We start from the raw sequence: 22,976 nt of genomic DNA on the forward strand, positions 1-22,976 counted from the left end.
CAACTATCCATGAGAATGAACAGCCAGTGTCAACGCCTGCTGAGGGGTAACGGCAGATGGCAACTCAAAAAAAAGACAGAAAATGCTACTGGAAAGAACATCTGTCACTTCCTCCTCAACAGCGTTAACTGTGATCAAGCTCTTCACTCACCTCCAGCCCCAAAGGTCGGAGCCAGAGTCAATTCCAACAACTACTGGAAAGGGAGGTCATGGGCTCAAACACTGCAGTGTTTAAAACAGCGCGGCGTCAACAACACGCAGCTCATGCCACCAAGAAAAAAAAAGGGGGGAGAGAAGGTTAGCCTCCAGGAAGAAAACTATTTTAGAGGCCTTGAAAATCTAGAAACTGAGCGTCCTTGCCACCTACAAAATAACAGGCTTTAATTCCATTCGATTCTGGATGTCAACAGTCCCACCCATAATTCAACTAAGTTCAGGATATGACAGCTCAAACACAGCAAGCAAACTGTGTGGGTGGAAAGGGAAGAGAAAAAGATAACACAGGAAGTATTTCTCTCCTCCAATCAATTAAGACACCCCGGGGAAATAAACCTGTCATGTGACCTTTAGAGATGTGGTTTGACTTGAAATCCTTACAACTTTTTTTTTTTTTTTGGTGGCTTAGGGGAACCCCTCCCTTGGCATCAGACCTCCAAGCCCCATTCAGTTTAACTTCAAAAGTAGCGATGTCACTTGAAATCCCTGTTCTCCCCTATCATGCTCCCTCAAAAACGAAGAGAGGAGAAAAGGTTAGGTTTCCCCAGCCCAAGAATAGCGTTTCCTTCCATCCATCAATCAGTGTCCAGTGGCAGCCTCAGATTTGCAGAATCAGCACCGGGCCGAGCCCGGCGGACAGACCAGGTTTACTAGGATCGATGCAGCAGCCATGGAAACGGCAGCGCGTGGTGGGGCCGCCAGGCCACCCATCTGGAGCTCCGGGCGCTAGAGGTGGAGCGGGGCCGCGGCGCGACCCATCTAAACAATCCCGCGCGGGGGGGCGGGGGAGCGGGTCCGGGAACCCGCGTCCCGCGCTGCCGGGGCCGACGTGCCCCACCTCGGTAGCCCTCGCGAGGCCGGGCTCAGCAGGCGAAGTCACATTCCGGCTCCCAAATAAGGAGCGAGGCTCAGTAAACCCCCGAGCGCCGACTTCTCCAAACCAAGCGACCAACCAGCTCAATGAGTAATGGACCTTTTGTGCCCGCGGAAAGAAAGGGAGGGAGGGAAACCGAGAGGGAGGGCGGGGGGAAAGACACGAGCCCCGGAGCCCATCTCCCAGACACCGGGTCAAAGTAGCAGTTAGCTGTCCCGAAGCTAGCCGGTGCCACTCGGCTGGATCCCCTTCCAAAGCCCAAATGGCAGAGTCGCCCCGAGTCCACTTGGGTCCCCCACGAGTACGGAGCGAGGGCACCCGGAACCTCGGTCTGGGCACAGCGTCGGGTCCGGGGTTCCGAGCGCAGGTTAGGGGACACCGGGCGTCGAGGGCGCTTCGCCCGCGCCCCCAGAGAGCGGAGTCACCCCCGGGAGCCCGTCTCGTCCCGTCCCGGGGCAGACTTACCTTGAGCGCGAATTTCTGCTGGGTCCTCTTGTCGAAGATCCGCAGAACCTTGCCATTGATGCCCAGGCCCAGCACCTGGCTGGTGACCTTGTAGTCGTCGGTGATGGCGTTCTTCTTGATCTGCAGGCCCGACTTGACGTGGAACTGGGGGAACGGAGGCGGCGGCTGGGCCGGGGCGGGCGGCGGGGGGCTGGGGAACGGCGCCGGCGGGCTCTGGCCGCCGGGGGAACCCGACAGCATGGTGCCCGGGGACGCGCGCGCACAGGCGGGAGGCCCGGCGGCCGCCCCCTCCTCCGGCTCCGGCCCGGGTCCCCGCCACGCCCCGCCCGGCTGCGAACTTTGCTCCGGGCTGGAGCCGGCTTCCCCGCCCCGGCCCGGCTCCAGGCTCGGTGGGTCGCGGGGGGGGGGACCCGTGGGTCCCCGCCGTGCGTCACGGGGCGCCCACCGGCCCTGCTCCCTCCCCCCGGGGGCCTGCGCTCCGGGGAACGCGGGACAGCGGGGCCCGGCGGGGGGGAAGCGCCGGCACCCAGAAGTACTCAGACCGGGGGCGGCGGCCGCGTCACAGGCTCGTCTGCGTCCGGGGCCGGTCCTTAAAGGGGAGGGCCGGGGGTGGAGCTTGGGGAGGCGTGGGCGTGGGGGAAGGGCGGGCCTTAAAGGGGAGGATGCGGGTTCCTTGGAAAGCCAAAGAAGCCATGGGGGGCTGGAAACTGGGGGTCAAGGGAAAGAAAGAGAGGAAGAAATACGACTTCTTAACCTGGGCCACTCGCTGGGAAGGGAGAAGGGAAAGAAAGTAGCTGAAATTCAGACGAAAACATCCAGTATTTTCCACCCGTCTGGATGTAGGAGACCGCATCTGGGGATTGGAAGAGGTAGTGTATTTTGAAGATGGATGGCTGATAATAAAGCTACGGGAGACCTCAGGGGTGGGATGGAGTAGCTGAGGTTCACCCTCGTAGAAACGAGGTTCGGGCAATGGTAAGGATTTCCTTAACCCAAACATATCACTCTGAGTTTTACAATTTATTAATTATGATTTGGAACATATTTTATGTAAATAAACTGAAAAGGGTGCTGTCTTCAGCAGCACATATACTAAAACTGAAAAGGTGGGAAGAGACTCACCTATAATCCCAGCTAAGTGCAGAAGAATGGAATAAGAAGATAACAGGAGAGAGATGGTTTGCCGGTTAAGGCATTTGCTTGCAAAGCCAAAAGACCATGGTTTGATTCCCCAGGACCAGATGTACAAAGTGGCGCATGCATCTGAAGTTCATATGCAGCAGCTGGAGGCTCTGGAGTGCCCATTCTCTCATCCTCTCTCTCTGAATCTCTAACTATCTCTCTCTCTGCCTATTTCAAATAAAATACGCCTTTAATTCCAGCACTAGGGAGACAGAGGTAGGAGGATCGCTGTGAGTTCAAGGCCACCCTGAGACTATACAGTGAATTCCAGGTAAGCCTGGACTAGAGTGAGACTCTGCCTTGAAAAAATAAAAAATAAATAAAATAAAATAAAAAATACTCAGGGCTGGAGAGCTGGCTTAGTGATTAAGGCACTTGCCTGTGAAGCCTAAGGACCCAGGTTTGATTCTCCCATCCCATGCAAGCCAGATGCACATGGTGGAGCATGCAACTGGAGTTCGTTTTCAGGGACTAGGAGACCTGGTGTGCCCACTCTCTCTTCTCTCCCCTCCCTCCCTCCCTCTCTCCCCCTCCCCCTTCTCTCAAATAAATAAAAATAAATCTTTAAAAATAAAATAAAAAGGTTGAGTCTGCCTGAGTTCTCAGAGCCCTCTCCACTGGCTGATCCTGAGAGAACCTCACACCCTCCTGAGGAATGATTCTGTGGCAAATGGATTGGTCCCTGAAACTACAGCCATAAGAAATATGCTTTTTTGTTGTTGTTTTGTTTTGTTTTAATATTTTATTCATTCATTCATTCATTCATTAGAGAGCGAGAGAGAGAGCGGCAGACAGAGAAAGAATGGGTATGCCAGGGCCTTTAGCCACTGCAAATGAATTCCAGACACATGCACCACCTTGTGCATCCAGTTTACATGAGTTCTGGGGAATCAAACCTGGGTCCTTAGGCTTTGCAGGCAAGCACCTTAACAACTAAGTCATCTCTCCAGACCCTTGTTTTGGTTTTTGTTTGTTTTTTTGTTTGTATGTTTGTTTTGAGGTAGGATCTTGCTCTAGCCCAGGCTGACCTGGAATTCACCATTTAGTCTCAGGGTAGCCTTGAACTCATGGCAATCCTCCTACCTCTGCCTTCCAAGTGCTGGGATTAAAGGTGTGCACCATCACACCTGCTCAGTAGTTTTGAAGAAACCTAGCTCCAGCACTAGTCTCTTGAGGAAGAAGGGCCTAGCTGGCTCCATAGCCTGCCCACATCCAGGAGTTTGACTCTACGAGCAGTTGAGAACTGAGAAAAAAGAACAAGACAGGTAAAGACAATGCACCTGTCTACTGATTTGGACAAATTAGAGAATGAGGCTTGACCCTGCCTGGCCTCACATGGCCCCTAATATGTCCCAACTAGACTGAAGATAAGATAGCATTGTAAGAAAGGGTCCCTTGGGGGCCAAGGCCAGGGGCTAAAGAACATTTGCTAGTTGTTTCTGCCCTTGTTTGCCTTTCCAGAAACATTTGTCTCACAGGAAGGCAGAAATAGAAAGGTGAAGGACTGGAGTCACCCTCCCCCTGGATGGAGATGGGCAGCAGGACTCATTCTGGACCAATGAGACAACCAGTCCCCTTTGCCAGCAACACTTTCTCTTTTTTTCTTGTAAATATTTTTATTCATTAATTTGTAAGCAGAGAGGGATAATTAGAAGAGAGACAGAGAGAATGGGCACACCAGGGTCTCTAGCCCCTGTAAACAAACTCCAGATGCATGCACCACATTGCATCTGGCTTTACATGGGTACTGGGGAATTGAACTTGGGTCTTTGACTTTGCAGCATCTTAGCTGCTGAGCCATCTCTCCAGCCCCTCTCTTCTTTGAATGATAAAAGATTAATAATTCAGCTTCATCTGAGTTGACCTTCCCCTCTCAAGTGCAGAGGGATTCAAGTGAAACCTTGGTTCAGGCTCACAGAGGGGAATAGGTCAAAGAAGCCCTTGAAGAGGGTAAGGGTCTGGAGTACTCCAGTGGTGCAGGCTGTCTCCCAGATGGAATGCATGGCCAGCTGGAGGCTGTCTAAACCCAGCACCTACAGCCCTAATCAGGAAGCCAAGCCAGGGGCTGGAGAGATGGCTTAGCTGTTAAGCGCTTGCCTGTGAAGCTCAGTTCCCCAGTACCCACATAAGCCAGATGCACAAGATGGCGCATACGTCTGGAGTTCATTTGCAGTGGCTAGAAGCCCTGATGCACCCATTCTGTCCCTCCCCCGCCCCCCGTCTGCCTGTTGCTCTCAAATAAATAAATAAATAAATAAAAATAAAATAAAATAAAATAAAGAAGCCAAGCCGGTCATGGTAGTGCACACCTTTAATCCCAGCACTCGGGAGGCAGAGGTAGGAGGATCGCCATGAGTTCAAGGCCACCCTGAGAATACAGAGTGAATTCCAGGACAGCCTAGGCTAGAATGAAATCCTACCTTGAAAATCAAAAAAAAAAAAAAAAGAAAGAGAAAAAAGCCAAGATAAGTTCAATGGTGGTACCACAGGGGAAATCATTCTGAACCATGAAGTCTGCAGGGGAACACCAACTTGGCTGTCCACCTCTCGGATCAGTGCTTCTGAGACCACGTTGGATACATCGCATTGTTTGCTATTCACCAGTGTTGTGTTTAAAGTGCCATGCTCAGCTTTGTGGTGGTGGGTGGCAATGTTTTAGTGAAGAAGACAAAATGGAAACATTGGGCAGGAGTACAGCAGGCACAAGCTTGGAAGGTGAAGACCACCAGAGTTCTGTCAGTTACAGCTACATGACTTCCTCCTGGGCTAAAGGACAGGCCAGACAGCTCTGAGATTCCCCGGATCTTCAAAAACGGATTCTACCTAAGGCCACAGAGATGTGACTGGGGCTGGAATACAGACACAAGGAAGAATAAACTCTCACTGGCTCAGATGGAAGGGAGCCCCTCGTCTAGGTTGCCCCCTCACCTACATACCCACAAAAGGTCTCCTGGACTTCCAGTTATTGGCATCCGATGGTCACCTGCTTCTGTCTATGCAGCTGGAAAGAATAAGCTCTCAGAGGCAGCAAGGCACAGTAGAAAACAAAATCTTGAGATGAACACACAGAACCCAGTTGTCCACATGAGGTACCTTGAACAAGCCTTTTGACCTCTCTCTGTGTGTCTGAAAAAAAGGGGGTGGTAGGCTGAAGAAATAGCTTAGCAGTTACAATGCTTGCCTGCAAAACCAAAGGACCCAGGTTCCGTTCCCTAGTTCCTACTTAAAAGCCAGATGCACAAGGTGGCACATGTGTCTGGAGTTCATTTGCAGTGGCTAGAGGCCCTGGCGCATCCATTCTCTCTCTATCTGCCTTTCTCTCTCGCACACACACTCACAAATAAATAAACAATTTTTTTCAGTCAGGTGTGGTGGCAAATGCCTTTAATCCCAGCACTAGGGAGGCAGAAGTAGGAAGATTTCCATGAGTTCAAGGCCACCCGGACACTTCATAGTAAATTCCACCTCAGCCTGAGCTAGATCGGAAACTTTACCTCGAAAAACAAACAAAAAAAAAAATTTATTTCAAAAGGTTGGGGTGTGGGCAGGAAATCCTCAGATCCTCTTTTGGGACGAAGTGAGAATGAAAAAAGATGGTATCTATGGGGACTCGTCATACAGCATGTACTATGAATTATTTTGAGAAGCTAAACATCATTACCCAAGCATTGCTGGCTTGCTCCTCTGCTCTGTTCCCACTGTTTAGGAACCTGTCCCTGACACCGAGCTGCCTTTCCATGTAAGTGGAGTTTGGGGGAGATGCTGAAACCTGAGGACCTAGGAATAGCAGACCACCGAAACCCAGCAGACCATTCTCTTGGAGTCATAAAGGCTACATGGGCTTAAGGGGCACACGGGATAGCCCGGGCACATACATACACCATCTACACAACACCCAGAAAATACTCGTGTGAACACAACACAGACACTTGATGAATCTCCAGTGGAACTTACTGGATGAATAGCTGAGGACTGGGATGAGCCAGAGGAAAAGGTACACCAGAGGTCAGAGCCTGAAATTCTCCTGGCAGTGGCTAGCCATGTGACCTCATGAAAGTCCCTTGCCTCACAGTTCCTTCTTTCTTGCCATTATAGAGTGATAAGAACATCTGCTCTGTCTGCCTTGTAGAGCTATTATAAGGACAAATGAAGTCCAAAGTTCTGTTTTTATAACACCAACCTCTCAGCCATCTGTAGTGAACTACTTAAGAACTTAAGTTGTTAAGGATGTATAAAAACACTTCAAAAGTTGGAAGTCACCAGTTGGGGAGATGGCTCAGCAGTTAAAGGCATTTGCTTGCAAAGCCTATCAGCCCAGGTTCAACTCTCTAGGACCCACATAAAGCCAGATTCACAAAGTGGTACATGCATCTGGAGTTTGTTTACAGCAGCAAGAGGCCCTGGCCCATCCAATCCATTCTTATCATCATTCTATCTCTATCTCTCTCCCTCTCCCTCTCCACCCCCTCTCTCTCTCTCCAATTTTTTTTTTAAGTTATAGGTCAGGTTGGAACTATAACTCAGTAGTGGAATGCATACTTAGCAAAGTCCTAAGTTTGATCCCTAGCACAGCATTAAAAAAATGTTGGGGGGGGTTAGAGAGGTCGTTTAGCAGTTAAGCACTTGCCTGTGAAGCCTAAGGACCCCGGTTCGAGGCTCGATTTCCCAGGACTCATGTAAACAAGATGCACATATATCTAGAGTTCATTTGCAGTGGCTAGAGGCCCTGGCACACCCATTCACTGTATCTGCTTCTTCCTCTCTCTGTCTGCCTCTCTCCTCTCATATAAATAAATAAAACCTTTAAAATAAATAAATAGGGTTGAGGAGATGGCTCAGTGGTTAAGCACTTGCATGTGAAGCCTAAGGACCCTGGTTCGAGGCTTGATTCCCCAGGACCCATGTAAGCCAGATGCACAAGGTGGCATATGCATCTGGAGTTCATTTGCAGTGGCTGGAGACCCTGGTGCACCCATTTTCTCTCTCTCTCCCTGTCTCTCCCATTCTCTCTGCCTCTTTCTCTCTCTGTCTATTGTTGTCAAATAAATAAATAAATAAAAATTGAAAATAAATGTTGAGGGGCTGGGCATGGTGGTGCACGCCTTTAATCCCAGCACTCAGGAAGCAGAGGTAGGAGGATCACTGTGAGTTCAAGGCCACCCTGCGACTACATAGTGAATTCCAGGTCAGCCTGAGCTAGTGTGAAACCCTGGTTCAAAAAACCAAAAAAAGGAAAAAAAATGTTGAGGGCTGGAGACATGGCTCAGAGTGGTTAAGAAACTTACCTGTGAAGTCTAAGGACCCAGGTTTGATTCCCCAGTACTCATACAAGCCTGATGCATAAGGTGGCACATGCATCTGGAGTTTGCTGTGGCTGAAGGCCCTGACACACTCTCAATCTCTCTCTGTCTCCCAAATAAATAAATAGAATATATTCTTTTTTAACCTTGGGGGACAGCCGGGCATGGTGGCACACTCCTTTAATCCCAGCACTGGGGAGGCAGAGGTAGGAAGATCACCATGAGTTCGAGGGCACCCTGAGATTACATAGAGAATTCCAGGTCAGCCTGGGCTAGAGGAAGACCCTGCCTTGAAAAAACAACAACAAAAAAATATTATATGTGTGTGTATGAGAGAGAGAGAGAGATTTTTTAATCCCACTTTTAGCTTTTAAGTTAGGAGGGGAAAAAAAAAAACCCATTTGGTTTTTCTCATATTAATTTAGAATTTTAGCTGATTTTTTTTGTGTTGTGTTTTGTTGGGGGAGGTTTGTTTATTTTGTTTTGTTGGGGGGTCTTTGTTGTTTTTTTTTTATCCTTTGGTTTTTCAAAGTAGGGTCTCACTCTATCTCAGGCTGACCTAGAATTCACTATGTTGTCTCAGAGTAGCCTCAAACTCATGGTGATTCTCCTACCTCTGCCTCCCAAGTGCTGGGATTAAAGGCATGTGCCCTAGGCCTTTGTTGGGTTGTTTTGTTTTGTTTTTGAAATAGGGTTTTGCTCTAGCCCAGGCTGACCTAGAATTAGTCTCAGGCTGGCCTTGAACTCACATCATATCCAGCTACTCATTGTTTTAAAGTGTATCTCTTTGTCATTTTGAAAGAGATTTACAAATCTTATCATGGTTTGCACACCTGTAATCCCAATATAAGGAAGCTGAGATGAGAGGATGGGAATTTGAGACCAGACTGGGATACATAGGGAGACACTATAGGAAAAGAAAAGAAAAGGAAGAAAGATAAAAGAGAAGAGAGGAGGCTGGAGAGATGGCTTAGCAGTTAAGGCACTTACCTGTGAAGCCTAAGGACCCAAGTTTGACTCCCCAGAACCCACGTAAGCCAGACACACAAGGTGACACATACACACAAGGTGGCGCTCACATCTGGAATTCAATTGCCGTGGAGAGAGGCCCTGGCATGCCAATGCTCTCTTTCTCTCCCTCTCACTCTTTCTCTCATAAACAAATAAATACAAATAAAATATTCCCTCAGCTTCTTTAAAAAACAAAATCAAAACCAGGGCTGATCCAATAAGACAAATCTAAAGAGATGATTCCTCAAGCCACCCCAACCTAGCCTGTGTACATTGCCAAAGCCACCATCATGCTGAATGCTATGTTCCCCTTCGCTTAGCTTTCCTTTACATATGGTTTTAGTCCTCAGAGATGTGTTCAAAGGTATCATGAAGAGCTATAGGTGTGCTGGTTTGCACCTGTAACCCCAGCAGGTGGGAGGCTGAGGGTTGACACCAGTTTGAGTCTAATCTGAGCTACATAGTAAAATCCCCAGGGCAGCTGAGGCTGCATAGGAAGGCATTGTCTCAAAAACTACAATAAAATAAAAATATAAAAGATGACCTACTATCCAGGAGAAAGGTTTCTATGGTACCAGTTCATTTTGGGTTTTGTTTTGTGTTTATTTCCCCACAATCTCCTATTCCCCTCCCCCCAAACCCTTCCATCCTTATTGTCTGGCCCTCAAGTTGCCTGTCAGGTAGGGGTGGAAAGATTGTAAGAGCCACAGGTTGGGAGGCCAAATCCATAGGTATTGCCACCCTCTCCAGACAATGACTGACTGCTGCCCTCAAAACACATAACCCACAATCCCTGAGGAGTACCAACCCCACTGACAGGGCAGGGAGGAGGGGAATGATGGTACTAACACATGATATATCCATACAAAGTAGATATGTGTGTGTGTGTATATATGTATATATGGTTTGTTTATTTGTTTTGAGGTTGGTTCTCACTCTATTCACTATGTAGTCTCAGGGTGGCCTTGCACTCATGGCAATCCTCCTACCTCTTTTTTTTTTTTTTTTAATTTGAGAGCAACAGACACAGAGAGAAAGACAGACAGAGGGAGAGAGAGAGAATGGGCGCACCAGGGCTTCCAGCCTCTGCAAACGAACTCCAGACGCGTGCGCCCCCTTGTGCATCTGGCTAACATGGGACCTGGGGAACCGAGCCTTGAACCAGGGTCCTTAGGCTTCACCGGCAAGTGCTTAACCACTAAGCCATCTCTCCAGTCCTCCTCCTACCTCTTAAAAGTGTGTGCCACCATGCTCAGCTCTCCAAAGAATATTCTTAGTTTTTTTTTAAAAAAGGGGGTGCTGGAGGGATGGCTTAGTGGTTAAGACATTTGTCTTCAAAGCCAAAGGACCCAGGTTTGACTCCCCAGGGCCCATGTTAACCAGACGCACAAGGAGGGGGCACGTGTCTAGAGTTCATCTGCAGTGGCTGGAGGCCCCTGCACACCCATTCATTCTCTCTCTCTCTCCCCCTCTTTCTCTGTCAAATAAATAAATATTTTTTAAGTGGGAGCTGGGTGTGGTGGTGCACGCCTTTAATCCCAGCACTTGGGAGGCAGAGGTAGGAGAATCACCGTCAAATAACTTAGTGAATTCCAGGTCAGCCGGGCTAGAGCAAAACCCAACCTGGAAAAACAAAAAAAAATAAATAAATAATTTTAAAGCCTGCCAATTCTCAAAAACCAAACAAAAAAAAAAAAGATGATAGCTATGGACTGGGGAGATAGTTCAGTGGTTAAAGGTGCTTGCTTACAAAGCCTGCTGGTCTGGGTTCAATTTCCCAGTAACCATATAAAGGCAAATGCACAAAGTGGAACATGCATCTGGAGTTGGTGTGCAGTGGCAAGAGGCCCTAGCACACTAATACATGTGCTTGCTCTCTCCCTTCTTCTGTCTTTCCCTCTTTCTTTCTCTCCTCACAAATAAATAATACAAAGTTTTTTTGAGGTAGGGTCTCACTCTAGCCTAGGCTGACCTGGAAGTCGCTCTGGACTTCCAGGCTGGCTTCAAACTCACAGGGATCTTCCTACCTCTGTCTCCCAAGTGCTGGGAAGGATTATAGGCATGCACCACCAGAAAAAAAAAAAAAGTATATATATATATATATATATATATATATATATATATATATATATATATATATGTATATATGATGAAAATCACTGAGTGATCCTTCTGTGCCCAAAATTGTGCTAAGCTCCCTATTCATCTTGTTTAAATTTCACAAATGGGACTGGAGAGGTGGCTGAACCATTGGCAGTGCTTGCTTGAAGGCCTGGCAGTCTGGGTTCAATTCCCCAGTACCCACGTAGAGCCACATGCACAAAATGGCTCATATGTCTAGAGTTTGCAGTGACAGGAGGCCCCAGTGCACCCATTTTTTTTCTTTCTTTCTCTCTCTAGTAAATAAATGCATAAAAGGTTTTAAATTTCACAAATATTTGTAGCTGAGATGTCTCACTGTCTGGGCCAATTGGTACTCCCTTTCTCTGATAGTGACAAACCCCCAATATTTAGCTGAACACATGACTGCCTGCAGAAAAACCACACCTCCCAATTCCCCAACCTCTATGACAGCTGGTTGAACTTAGGAGACTTAGGTTCTACCCAGTGACTCGGAAATGGACATGATTTGAAGGGAAGTGATCAGCCTTATTCCTCTACTCTTTTCTTTCTCCTGCTGCTGAAATGAAAATTTAGTTCGCTAGAGCTTGAGCAGCCCTCTAACATCATGATGTGAAGCTGGAGGTTGAAGGTGGAAAAGAAAAGGATGGAAAAGCCTGTGTCTTGGTGAGTACAGGTCAGTTCTGTCAGGCCTGAGCCACTTGCCTAGATCTTTATGTAACAGAGAAATGGAAAAGAGAAATGAGTTTCCTTCTTGTTGAAGTGGCTGGCGTTCTAGGTTTTCTGTCATTCTCAGCCAAACCTGCTCTAAAACCCTGCAAGGTATGCCCGGTTACAGACGAGTATCGATTGCATAAATGAGAAAACCAAATTCAAGAAGGCTGGAGAGATGGTGCAGCAGTTAAGAGAACCTTCTGGGCAAGCATGACTGCCAGAGGAGGCCTAAAAGACCACTTGAAGCGGGGTGTGGTGGCGCACGCCTTCAATCCCAGCACTCGGGAGGCAGAGGTAGGAGGATCGCTGTGTATGCAAGGCAATCCTGAGATTACATAGTGGATTCCAGGTCAACCTGGGCTAGAAAGTGAGACCTCACCTTGGAAAAAAAAGAAGAAGACCACTTCAGTTTAATCCCTAGGATGGGCCGTGGTGGCCCACACCTTTAATCCCAGCACTCGAGAGGCAGAGGTAAGAGGATCGCCATAAATTCAAGGGCACCCTGGGACTACAGAGTGAATTCCAGGTCAGCGTGAGCTAGAATGAGACCCTACCTCAAAAAAAAAAAAAAAGAGTGGGGAGAAGAGAAAGGAGCGGGACATCAGACATTCCATTCTGGCCACTATTGGTGAGCACATGGGGCACCATATAGGCACATACACCACACACACACACACACACACACACACACACACACACACACACACACATAGAAAAGAAAACTGAGTTCTCAAAAAACTAACTTTCTCAAGGCCATTCTTGCAAAGGACAAAACCACATATTTCTGACCTAATGTCCATGATCATAGCTCCTTTCATGAGCCCTGAGCAGACATGTACCCACACACTTTATAGACGGCTGACTGGAGGTTCCAGCAGGGAAGCATAGCTCCTTGTATAGCACTGGACAAGGGCTGGTCCTCCTCCTCCCCTTCCCAGGAAAGCCATCTTCTTTGATGGAGTGTGCGCTCCAGGAGGGGTACACAGGGAGCGCTGAGGGAGGGAGGGGACACCCACCTAGCCAGCCAGCTTAGCAGAATCAACCCAACACTGATGATCAGTATGGTGACTGATGTCATAGCTAGAACACCCTCCATCTATCCACATATTCTTTTTTATTACGTGTGTGTGATGCATGGCTGTGTAGTGTGTGTGTTTGGGCACACACAGACTACAGCACGCATGTGAAGGTATGAGGACAACCTTGGAGTATTTGGGTTTCTGTTCTCTCCTTCTATCCTGTTTGAGACATGTCTCCATCATTTTTTTGTTTGTTGGTTGGTTCATTTTTTTTACTTTTTGGTTTTTTTAGATGTAGGAATTCACTCTAGTCCAGGCTGACCTGGAATTCACTATGTAGTCTTATGGTGGCCTCGAACTCATGGTGATCCTCCTACCTCTGCAACCTGAGTGCTGGGATTGAAGGCGTGTGCCACCACGCCTGGCTAGTTCTTTTGTTTTTATGCTGCTTCACTTCATTTGTGCCAGCCTGAGAGCTACCTGGGTCTCCTGACTCTGTCTCCCATTGCAATAGGCATGTTGGGATTACAGATGCATGCAACACCTTGTACCCAGCTTTACTTGGGAGCTATGGAATTGAACTATGGTGGAAATCTATGGAGGTGGGTTTCCTAGAACATTCATGTAGCATCTCTCAACAAGATAGAATCATTGCCTGGCCGGTGGAAACGTGGATACAGGCAGATGAAGCCACCTTTGTATCAACTACACTTATTTCAGGTAGGAGGCCTGTCTTCATAAGACTTACCCTTGGAAAGGACAATGACAACTGGTAAGAAATAGGCCATCTTCAAGTCACAAGCTAATATATATATATATATATATATATTTTTTTTCTTTTTTGGTTTTTCAAGGGTGAGTCTAGCTGTAGCCCAGGCTGACCTGGAATTCACTATATAGTCTCAGGCTGGCTTTGAACTCCTGCCTCAGCTGGGATTAAAGGTATGTGTCACCATGCCAAGCTTCACAGGCTAGTATTTCTTAGATAAAGTGAGAAATGCTCCAAAGCAAAAGTGGCATATATAAAAATCATTAATCACAAATATTACTGACCCAGAAAGTGATTTACAACTTTAGTCTCAGTAATCTGTCATCCTTTCCATCTTACCTCTCTTGTGGTATTAATCCACAAAAATAAATTTGAAGCAGAGTGTGATGGCACGTGTCTTTAATCTCTGTACTCAGGAGGCAGAGGTAGGAGGATCACTGTGAGTTCGAAGCCACTATGAGACTACATAGTGAATTCCAGGTCAGCCTGGACTAGAATGAGCTGCTACCTCAAAAAAACAAAAACCTCTGCCTCCCAAGTGCTGGGATTAAATATGTGAACCAACACACCCAGATACTTTCTTTTTCCTTCATTTTACTTATTTATTTGTTTGACAGAGAAAGAGAGAGAGAGAATGGGTGCACCATGGCATCCAGCCCGTGCAAACAAACTCCAGATGCATGTGTCACCTTGTGCATCTGGCTTATGTGTATCCTGGGGAATGGAACCTGAGTCCTTTGGCTTTGCAGACAAGTGCATAAACTGCTAAGCCATCTCTCCAGCTTTTTAAAAATATTTTATTTTTTATTTTTTGAGGTAGGGTCTCGCTCTAGCCCAGGTTAACCTGGAATTCACTATGGAGTCTCAGGCTGGCCTCAAACTCATAGTGATCCTCCTACCGCCACCTCCAGAGGGCTGGGATTGGAGGCATGAGCTACCACACTTGACATTTTCCCTTCGCTTAATCTAATAAAAATCTCTAAACCTTACCCTCTGGTCTATGGATTTTAATGCTTTAAATTCATAAAACAAATATCTGAACCCAGGCCTAGAAAGCCAAATGTTCTCTCTCATATGTGGATCCTAGCTACAAATGATTGGACTTCTATGTGAGTAGGAATAAAACTCAGGAGCAGGGCTGGAGAAATGGCTTAGTGGTTAAGCACTTGCCTGTGAAGCCTGAGGACCCCGGTTCGAGGCTTGGTTCCCCAGGTCCCACGTTAGCCAGATGAGCAAGGGGGCGCACGTGTCTGGAGTTCGTTTGCAGAGGCTGGAAGCCCTGGCTCGCCCATTCTCTCTCTCTCTCTCTCTCTCTCTCTCTCTCTCTCTCTCTCTATCTGCCTCTTTGTCTCTCTGTCACTTTCAAATAAATGAAAATAAACAAAAAAATTAAAAAAAAATTGCTACTGTGTTTAAAAAAAAAAAAACAAACTCAGGAGCAGAGGCCAGTAAGCTAGAAAGAAGATATAACTGGAATAGAAAGGGAGGGAGGGGGGACTTCATAGGATGGTATTATATATATGTAAGTACAAGAAAAGACTAATGGGGGTGAAAAGGCCTAAGTGAGGTCAGGAGAAGAGATTGAGTAAAGAAAAGGTAGAGGGAGGGCCAATCAAAATCTAAGAGGATATAAATAAGTCACATGGAAACCTACTTTTTTGGACAATGGAATGCTCAGAAGCCATAGATTGTTACTAGTTCCAGGGATAGGATACCTTTCAGTGAGTTGTTGGCTAGGGAGGTCCCAGATGCCCCCAAAACATTACAGGCCATTGCTGAAGCTCTTGGTTTCCCACCAGGAATAGATGGTAAGACCCTATTGCTGATGACTCCATATACTTGGGATGCAAGGTCATAGAAATCCTGCTGGAGCTGAGCTAAAAACCTCCTCCATATAGACCAGTTGACAGAAAGCTGGAAAAAGCTACACTGCTTGCAGTTCAATGGGAGAGAAAGAAATTAACAGTGAACAGACTCAACAGTGGATACTGCAAGCCTTATATTTGGCCAGCCAGACCAAATGAGCCAACAGGTGCAATACTGGTATGTCTGTTATGGGGGAAACCATCTGCCCTCTAATTTGGCTGGAGGCCCACTCCATGGGAGGGAATACATCCCTGATATGAAAACCTAAAACAGGGGTAGTCAATGAGCCCTAGGGGTGTAACGTCTGCTGCTGTCTGGCTAAATGTATTTATTCTGCTCACCAAACTGCCCAGTAAGCACTTCTCTTAATATTCATGCCCATATATTAATGCTACTCTCACTTTTGGTTAGAGAATCTTTTCAGATAACAGTGACCTTGGGATGACTCAGAAGGCACTATGGTACTGAGAAGAAGTGACAGAGGAGTGCTCAGCACTGAACTGTCTCTATCACACCTTCCAAGGCTCATGGTCCATTGCAGAAGAGGTGGCAGAAAGAATATGAGTCAAAGGAAGGGTAGGACCCCTTACAACGTGCTCCTCCAGACACAAAATGGCCTGGATATCCATGACCTCTCAGCGCCTGACACTACCTACACAAGACCATCATAAGAGGAGGAAAAGATCATGACATCAAAATAAAAGAGAGACTGATTGAGAGGGGGAGGGGATATGATGGAGAGTGAGTTTCAAAGGGGAAAGTGGGGGGAGGGAGGGAATTACCATGGGATATTGTTTACAATTATGGAAGTTGTCAATTAAAAAAAGAAAAAAAAAGAATCTGGAGTACCCTAAATTTATTGCTGCATTGGCACATTGGCATAGTGAAAAAGAACCCCAAAATTCTCATTTCAATGAGTCAACCAAAAGTATTCATAGGGCTGGAGAGATGGCTTAGCGGTTAAGGCACTTGCCTCTGAAGCCTAAGGATCCAGATTCAAGATTCTAGAAACCATGTAAGCAAGATAAATGTACATGGTGGCACATGCATGCATCTGGAAGTCATCTGCAGTGGCTGGAGGCCCTGGCATGCCCATTCTCTCAATAAATATTAAAAAAGAAAAAGGCTGGAGAGATGGCTTAGCAGTTAAGCACTTGCCTATGAAGGCTAAGGACCCTGGTTCGATGCTCATTTCCCCAGGACCCACGTTAGCCAGATGCACAAGGGACACACGCATCTGGAGTTCATTTGCAGTGGCTGGTGGCCCTGGCATGCCCATTGTCTCCCCCCCCCCGTCTCTCTCTCTCTCTCTCTCTCTCTCTCCCTGCCTCTTTCTCTCTGTCTGTCGCTCTTAAATAAAAATAAATAAATAAATAAATGTTAAAAAGAAGTATTCATAGATTTTTGTCTAGTTACCAGGTGATACCCCTTTCTTTCTTTTTTCATTTTCTTTTTCTTGGGGGAGGGACTGGTTTTGTCTTGTTTTTTCAAGGTAGGATCTTACTCTAGCCCAGGCTGACTGACCTGGCATTTACTCTGTAGTCCCAGGCTGGCCTTGAACTAACAGAGATCCTCCTACCTCTGCCTCCTGAGTGCTGGTATTAAAGGGGTGCACCACCATGCTCTGCTGTGTTTTCCCCTTTCTTTAAATAAGTAAATGGAAGTTGAAGGGTATAAAAAGGTGTGAGAGTGTATATGAGGAAGATGTGGAGGTTTCCTAAGGGAATAAAGATAAATAGCTTCCAGAGAATCTCAATCAAAAACAAAGAATTAAGGGCCAGGTATGATGGCACAAGCCTTTAATCCCAGGACTTGGGAGGCAGAGGTAAGAGGATCACCATGAGTTCAAGGCCATCCTGAGATGACATGGTGAATTCTAGGTCAGCCTGGGGTACAGCATGCAGAGTTCATTTTCACTGGCTGGAGGCCCTGGCATGCTCATTCTCTCTTTCTCTCAATAAAAAAAAAAAAATTTAATCATAACTTTTTGCCTGGTGACCAGGTAATGCTCCCCTCTCTCCCTTTCTTTCTTTCTTCCTGTTTTTTTTTTTTTTTTTGAGGTGAATATATATATATGAAAGAGATTGAGTGAGTTTACTTATCTAAAATATGTAGGACCAGAACCATTTTGGACACAAGGCTTTTTGTTGTTGTTTGTTAAAAAAAAAAAAAAACTTTTATTTTTATTTATTTATTTGAGAGAGGCAAATAGGCAGAATGAGAGAGGGAGAGAGAGAGAATGAGCGCACCGGGGCTTCCAGCCACTGCAAACAAACTGCAGATGCATGGGCCCCTTGTGCATCTGGCTTATGTGGGTCCTGGGGAATCGAACCAAGGTCCTTTGGCTTTACAGGCAAGGGCCTTAACCACTAAGCAATCCCTCCAGCCCTGTTTGTATTTTTTTTTAATTTTTTTTGTTCATTTTTTATTTATTTATTTGAGAGCGACAGACATAGAGAGAAAGACAGATAGAGGGAGAGAGAGAGAATGGGCGCGCCAGGGCTTCCAGCTTCTGCAAACGAACTCCAGACGCGTGCGCCCCCTTGTGCATCTGGCTAACGTGGGACCTGGGGAACCGAGCCTCGAACCGGGGTCCTTAGGCTTCACAGGCAAGCACTTAACTGCTAAGCCATCTCTCCAGCCCCCTGTTTGTATTTTTAATTGAGAATATTTAATAGATTTCACTGGTTGAGCATCCCCAACCGCAAAACTGCAAATACTCCAAACTCCGAAACTCGGCAGCATCCTCATCCTCCTGTTGGTGTCCAGAAGTCCTTGGGTCGCAGAGTTCCAGGTTAGGATTACTACTCAGTTTGTTCTGTGCTTTATTTTGTTCTTGTTCATCCCAAGACAGAGGCGGAAGATAAGTTTTCCCCTCTTTGTCTCTCACGAGGTATGAACACTGTAACAGAAGTGACAGGAACATAGGAGGACCGGATCTGGTCTGTCCTCCTCCCCCTGAGGCCTCATCTATACCGTCACACACCCAGATGGGTGACCTGAACCAACTCAAAGCTAAACCAGGGCATGGTGGCCTTTCGTTCCAGCATTTGGGAGGCAGAAGTAGGAGGATCACTGTGAGTTTGAGGCCATTCTGAAATACAAAGTGAATTCCAGGGCTAGTGAGAGACCCTACCTCAAAAAACAAAACAAGCCGGGTGACGTGGTGCACGCCTTTAATCCCAGCACTCGGGAGGCAGAGGTAAGAGGATCGCTTTGTGTTCGAGGCTACCCTGAGACTACCTAGTGAATTCCAGGTCAGCCTGAGCTAGAGTGAGACCCTACCTAGGAAAAAAAAAAAAACCTCTAGGCCATCAAAACAGCTGGTGCCTCATGACAGACACCACATGAGGAAGTTCCTGAGTCAGCTAATAACTGTATCTTCACCACTGCCTCCCCCATCCCCCACCATGCGGCTTTTCCAGGCAGCACTGAGCCAATCCCGCAGAATGTGTTGACTATAGGAAGGACCAACACCAGTGATAAACTTGGCAACTAGTGGGAGGCCAGACAACTTTGAATACCTTGAAAGGGTTTTTTATTTTTGTTTGTTTTTGTTTTTCAACATACGGTCTCACTCTAGCCCCAGGGAGGCCTTGGACTCACAGTGATCTTCCTACCTCTGCCTCCCAAGTGCTGGGATTAAAGGCATGCACCACCACGCCTGGCTCCTTGAGAGGTTTTATACACACATGTGTGTGCACACATATGCACATGCGCACATGTACACATGTAGTAGTGAAAGGTGGGTGCATATACATTTACCACTGACTGATTTTCACCATACAGTTCAGTGGCATTGAGTACATCCACATGGTTATGTAACCATCACAGCCCCCCTCTGAAGAATTATTTTATCTTGCAAAACTAAAAGCGGTTAAACAATAGCTCTCCCCTACCCTATACCCCTCATGCATAGAACACAGTGGCAACTTCTGGCATCAAGAAAGGCACTGTTTCTTCTGGATACTGACACTGGCCCAATTCTCACCATTGGGACCCAAGTACAAAGGCACAGATAGGCTACCCTGTGACCTCTCAGCTCAGGAGGGGCTCCTGCTGTCCATTACCTAAGAGACTCATGTCTTGCAAAGACCACAGGCCCACCCTCCTCCCTACTGGCCCACTGCACACAGTAATGGGTCTCCTTTTTAAAAAATATTTTATTTTTATTTATTGGGGGAGAGAATGGGTGCACCAGGGCTTCCAGCCACTGCAAATGAACTCCAGACACACACACTACCTTGTGTATCTGGCTCAAGTGTGTCCTGGGGAATTGAACCTGGGTTCTTTAGCTTTGCAAGCAAACGCCTTAACCACTAAGCCATCCCTCCAGCCCCATGAATCCCCTTTATAGTGCAATATTCTGAGTCTTTCACTCAGAAAAATCTCAACTCAAAGTAGCTATGCCCTTGACCCTGCTAAGCCTGAAGCCTGGCTGTCCTTCCTGATGGAGTGGCTCACTGCTTTCTGTCATAAGGACAGAGGCAAGAGCTATTCTCTAGATTGATGTACAAGGAGTTTATGATATCATGGAACTCTTTTCCTTCTTCCCTTCTGTTGCAATCAGGTTTGCATTGCTGGTAGAAATCACCCAACCAAGAGCAGCTTGTGGGAAAAAAAGAGGTTTATTTTGGCTTACAGGCTTGAGCGGGAAGCTCCACGATGGCAGGGAAAACGATGGCATTAGCAGAGGGTGGACATAACCCCTTAGCCCACATAAGGTGGACAATTGCAACAGGAGAGTGTGCCAAACACTGGCATGGGGAAACTGGCTATAACTTCTATAAGCCTGCCTCCAACAGCACACTACCTCCAGAAGGCATTAATTCTCAAATCTCCATCAGCGGGGAACCTAGCATTTAGAACACCTAAGTTTATGGGAGACACCTGAATCAAACCACCACATAGTCATTCTTGCTTTCCTTTAAAAAACGAAAACAGGGACTGGAGGGATGGCTTAGTGGTTAAGGCATTTGCCTGCAAATCAAAGTACCCAGGTTCAATTCCCCAGGACCTATGTTAGCCAGATGCACAAGGGGGCGCATGCATCTGGAGTTCATCTGCAGTGGCTGGAGACCCTGGGGCACTGGTTCTCTCTCTCCCTCTTTCTCTGTCAAATAAATAAAAACAATATATATATTTTTTTTAAAAAAAAAAAAAAGGGCTAGAGAGATGTTCTAGAGGTTAAGGCACTTGCTGGCAAAGCCAAAGGACTCAGGTTCAATTCTTCAGTACTCACGTAAAGCCAGATGCACAAGGTGGTGCATGTGTCTGGAGTTCATTCATTTGCAGCGGCTAGAGACCCTGGCACACCCATGCTCTACTCTTTGTCTCTCTCTCTCTGTCTGCCTCTTTGTCTCTCAAATAATTTTTTTATTTGTTTTATTTTTTAATTTTTATTAGCATTTTCCATGATTATAAAAAAATCCCATGTTAATCAAATAATTTTTTAAAAGTCACTTTGCTACAATATTGTAGTTTAAAATGCAAACACCTAATGGCCCTTACAATAAAAACATCACCCTGTCATTCCAATCCCTAGGCACCAGGTCACCCCATATTCTTGGGAAGCCTGTCCAACCTTCCACCTAGAAACTAGCAGCAACTGTGCTGTTTTGCTTAAATCTCGGGGGATCTGATCCTGAAGTTGCCTTATTTTTTGACATTTTTTTAAAAACATATTTAATTAATTTATTTGAGAGAGAGAAATAAGGAGGGAGGGAAAGAGACAGATTAAGAATGGGCACATGGGGAGGTAATATGATAGAGAATGGAATTTCAAAGGGGAAAGGGGGGGGAGGAAGGGAATTACCATGGGATATTTTTTTATAATCATGGAAAATGTTAATAAAAATTTAAAAAAAAAAAAAAAGAATGGGCACTCCAGGGCCTCCAGCCACTGCAAACTCCAGACTCAGGTACCCCCTTGTGCCTCTCGTTTAGGTGGGTCCTAGAGAATCGAACCAAGCGCCTTAACCACCAAGCCATCTCTCCAGTCCTGAAGTTGCCTTATTAAGAAGAAAACCTTGGGAAGTGGGAAGAGAGTCCGTAGGGAGAGTGCGCGCGTGCTGTCCGAGCGAGGTTCGGTTCCCCCAGCGGTGGCGGGTAGTTGTGGCCTGGTCACCGGCGTTGCGCTGCCCTTGCGCGGAGTGAGGTTTCCTGTGTATGGTGTGCTTGGGAAATCAGCTGAGAGATCCCAATCCCACAGACATCGTGGAGGCACCCCCAGTCACCATGATGCCAGTTACTGGTGGCACCATTAACATGATGGAGTACCTGCTGCAAGGAAGTGTTTTAGATCACAGTTTGGAAAGCCTCATCCACCGTCTTCGTGGCTTGTGTGACAACATGGAACCCGAGAATTTCCTTGACCATGAGATGGTGTTCCTCCTTAAGGGTCAACAGGCCAGCTCATTTGTCCTAAGGGCCCGGCGCTCCATGGACAGAGCTGGAGCACCCTGGCACCTACGCTACCTGGGACAGCCAGAAATGGGAGACAAGAACCGCCACGTTCTGGTGCGTAACTGTGTGGACATTGCCACGTCTGAGAACCTCACTGACTTCTTTATGGAAATGGGCTTCCGCATGGACCATGAATTTGTCTCCAAGGGATACTTGTTCCTTAAGGACATCATGAAGATTATGGTGTACAAGATTTTCCGCATCCTGGTCCCTGGGAACACAGACAGCACTGAGGCCTTGCCCCTCTCCTATCTTGTGGAATTAAGTGTTGTCCCACCAGCTGGGCAGGACATGGTCTCTGATGACATGAGGAACTTTGCAGAGCAGCTCAAACCGCTGGTTCACCTAGAAAAAAATAGACCCTAAAAGGCTTATGTGACTAAGAAATCTGTCCATCTTTGGGGCCTGTCCTCACTTGTTAGAAAAAAGATGTTACAGCCAGGCCTGGTGGCACACACCTTTAATCCCAGCACTCAGGAGGCAGAGGTAGGAGGATCGCTGGGAGTTCAAAGCCACCTTGAGACTACAGAGTGAATTCCAGGTCAGCCTGAGCTACAGTGAAACCCTACCTCACAAGTCCCCGCCTCCCCCCCAAGAAAAAAACACATTACAGGGCTGGGGAAATAGCTCAGCAGTTAAAGGCACTTGCTTGAAAGCCTGCTGGTTTGGGTGCAGTTTCCCAGTACCCATGTAAACCCTTATGTATTAATGCATGCATGTACATGTGCACAAAGACAAGTTAATATTAAAAAGTAGACACCAAAGAAAAAAGAATAAGTAGATGTTCATTTCACCACTGCGATCCAACCATATTTCTTCAGGAAAGAGAGAGATTTTAGTTGGTATGTAACAGTTTTCTTAAGGTAATTTTCCTTTCATGACTGTCTTTTTACACTGAAGGCTCAGGTAACATGGAGAATTTGTCTAATCCCTCTACACAGAGAATAAACTGAGATAAGCTTTACAAAGAAAAA

The 22,976-nt window shown here is 46.7% G+C and overlaps 2 protein-coding genes across 2 annotated transcripts in view; one reads left to right on the forward strand and one right to left on the reverse strand.

Moving 5' to 3' along the window:
- The window catches only part of Mapkapk2 (MAPK activated protein kinase 2), a 53,147-nt gene extending 51,352 nt beyond the window's left edge, over positions 1 to 1,795 (reverse strand). The window contains exon 1 of the mRNA XM_012949874.2: positions 1,556 to 1,795. Within this exon, the coding sequence (XP_012805328.2) occupies positions 1,556 to 1,795 (240 nt within the window). The remainder of the gene's footprint in view (positions 1 to 1,555) is intronic.
- Positions 1,796 to 21,765: 19,970 nt separating this feature from the next.
- LOC123457770 (mediator of RNA polymerase II transcription subunit 18-like) lies at positions 21,766 to 22,425 on the forward strand. The gene has a single exon (XM_045142402.1). The coding sequence runs from the start codon at positions 21,775 to 21,777 to the stop codon at positions 22,366 to 22,368; it is 594 nt and encodes a 197-aa protein (XP_044998337.1). The 5' UTR covers positions 21,766 to 21,774; the 3' UTR covers positions 22,369 to 22,425.
- Positions 22,426 to 22,976: the final 551 nt, after the last annotated feature.

The sequence above is a fragment of the Jaculus jaculus genome, chromosome 1 (assembly GCF_020740685.1).
Source record: "Jaculus jaculus isolate mJacJac1 chromosome 1, mJacJac1.mat.Y.cur, whole genome shotgun sequence".
In the NCBI taxonomy this organism is placed as follows: Eukaryota; Metazoa; Chordata; class Mammalia; order Rodentia; family Dipodidae; genus Jaculus; species Jaculus jaculus.